Raw genomic sequence first — 2,509 nt, forward strand, 5'->3', positions numbered from 1 at the left:
AAAAAAAAAAAAAAAAAAAAAAAAGAGGATGACATGATCTTTGACTTTTAAGGATATAACAATCTAATGGAAATTTCTATGTACTATTATGTCTCAACAGAGGAACCCCAAAACGTTGCCTCGATCTTTCGAATCTTAGCAGTGGGGAGATAACTGCCACTCAGTTTACCACTTCTGCAGACCTTGATGAAACTGGTAGGGAGAAGGGAGATGAAGGCCTCGAAGGGAAGAATAACTTTTAAGGGAGAAAACAGGGAAGTAGGATAGAGACAGAAGGTGGTGAAAGTATGAAAAGAGTCTGCCTAGAGAGATGGAATTTTGTGGGTAACTAGAGAATTTTTTAGAATGATTAAGCCAATGGGAAGAGAAAGATAATAACACTAATAGGAGCTACTTTGCATTTGAAAATGTTAGACAAGTAGGAACATATTTTGTTGACTGATTAACGGTGGGAATGAAAGTATAGTCGTAGGATATGAGAATTTTTGTGCCTTAGTCTAATCTCAGCAGAGGCAAAGAAACCAGCATAAAGAAATATGTTGTCGGCCAGGTGCAGTGGCTCATGTCTGTAATCCTGACACTTTGGGAGGCCAAGGTGGGCACATCACGAGATCTGATCTCCTGAGATCTGATCAAGAGATCGAGACCATCCTGGCCAACATGGTGAAACCCCATCTCTACTAAAAAAACAAAAATTAGCTTGGCGTGGTGGCACGTGCCTGTAGTCCCAGCTATTCGGGAGGCGGAGGCAGGAGAATCGGTTGAACCCGGGAGGCGGAGGTTGCAGTGAGCCGAGATAGCACCAATGCACTCCCGCCTGCCGACAGAGCGAGACTGCGTCTCAAAGAAAAAGAAATACGTTGTCAACTAATTCTTTTATGTTTTATATAAAATATTCCAAAAGGAATGTTTCATAAGTTAACCTTCCAGAATTCTAATTTCAGATTTTCTGAGTGATAACCTTTCTTTTCTACTCATAAAAAAAAAAAAAAACAAAAAAACAACTCCATAGGTAGCAAAGTGCAGTGTTTCCCAGCACTTCTTCTTTCAGTGACACATATAAAACCTTAAGTTTCTGTGAAATTGTACCTTGTACTGTGAAATGGGTATCAATAGAGAGGCTTTGTATTCAAAAGCTCAGTCCTTGAAATTAATATGGCTTACAGGTAATGAAGAAAATCTGAAGGAAAAACAGGATGCATGGACACAAATAACTCCTTTTACTGATTCTTTATATTTGATTGCAGGTCACCTGGATTCTTCAGGACTTCAGGAAGTGCATTTAGCTGGGATGTAAGTTCTGTTGCTAAATGAACCCCATGCAAAAGCTTTTTAGCACTGGTCATAGAGATTTTATCCTGTGCAGACTCTGCAGAGTGCAAAACCTTTCATATTGGGTATAAGTGGGCTTTGAGGCCTAGTTCCTTACCTTGAACAGTTTCTAAGTTTTCCAGATGTAAATAGTGTTGTGAAAATGAAGGCTATTCATTTTAACTATCATAATCAGAAGTAGCTATAAGGAAATGAAGGAAAATGGTATACTACACTTATATAGGCTTTTATTTGAATGTGAAAAGTGCTGTATCTTAGTAATTCAAAGTACAGAGTGGCCGGGCGCAGTGGCTTACATCTGTAGTAATCCCAGCACTTTGGGAGGCCAAGGCAGGCGGATCAGTTGAGGTCAGGAGTTCAAGACCAACCTGCCCATCATGCAGAAACCCCGTCTGTATTAAAAATACAAAAATTAGCCGGGTGTGGTGGCACATGCCTGTAATCGCAGCTACTTGGGAGGTTGAGGTAGGAGAATTGCTTGAGCCCGGGAGGCGGAGGTTGCAGTGAATGGAGACCACACCACTGCCCTCCAGCCTGGGCGACAGAGCGAGACTGCGTTTTAAAAAGAAAAAAGAAAGTACAGAGTGTAGGCTCTGGAATCAGTGTCTGGATTCCTGGCTTACTACTTCATTCACCAGTTGTGACTCTGACAAGTTTTTTTAACTTCGTTAGACCTTAATTTTTTTATTTGTAACATGGAGACAATAATAGCACTTCTCATAAAGTAGCTATTGTAAGGATTAAATAAACTGTGTATCTAACACATACCAAGCATTTTATTTATGTATTTATTTTTATTTTTGGGATGGAGTCTGGCTCTGTTGCCAAGGATGGAGTGCAGTGGCGCCATCTTGACTCACTGCAACCTCTGCCTCCCTGGGTTTAAGCGATTCAAGCGATTCTCCTGCCCCAGCTTCCTGAGTAGCTGGGATTACAGGCGTCCGCCACCATGCCTGGCTAACTTTTATATTTTTAGTAGAGACGAGGTTTCACGATGTTGGCCAGGCTGGTCTTGAACTCCTGACCTCAAGTGATCAGCAACCCCCTCAGCCTCCAAAAGTGCTGGGATTACAGATGGGAGTCACCAGACCGGCCTGAATTGCTTTAAATGCTCTAACCCAGATAGATAATGAAATCCACAGAGGGAGATAGAAATTTATATATATATATATATATA

The 2,509-nt window shown here is 41.1% G+C and overlaps 1 protein-coding gene across 1 annotated transcript in view; it reads left to right on the top strand.

Annotated features, from left to right (window-relative positions):
- Positions 1–2,509, top strand: part of CDC25C (cell division cycle 25C) — a 65,288-nt gene that overhangs the window by 8,970 nt on the left and 53,809 nt on the right. The window contains 2 exon segments of the mRNA XM_017891312.1: positions 101–195; positions 1,248–1,293. Coding sequence (XP_017746801.1) covers positions 101–195; positions 1,248–1,293 — 141 coding nt within the window.

This window comes from Rhinopithecus bieti, unplaced genomic scaffold, assembly GCF_001698545.2.
Source record: "Rhinopithecus bieti isolate Rb0 unplaced genomic scaffold, ASM169854v2 scaffold_20170, whole genome shotgun sequence".
NCBI lineage: Eukaryota > Metazoa > Chordata > Mammalia > Primates > Cercopithecidae > Rhinopithecus > Rhinopithecus bieti.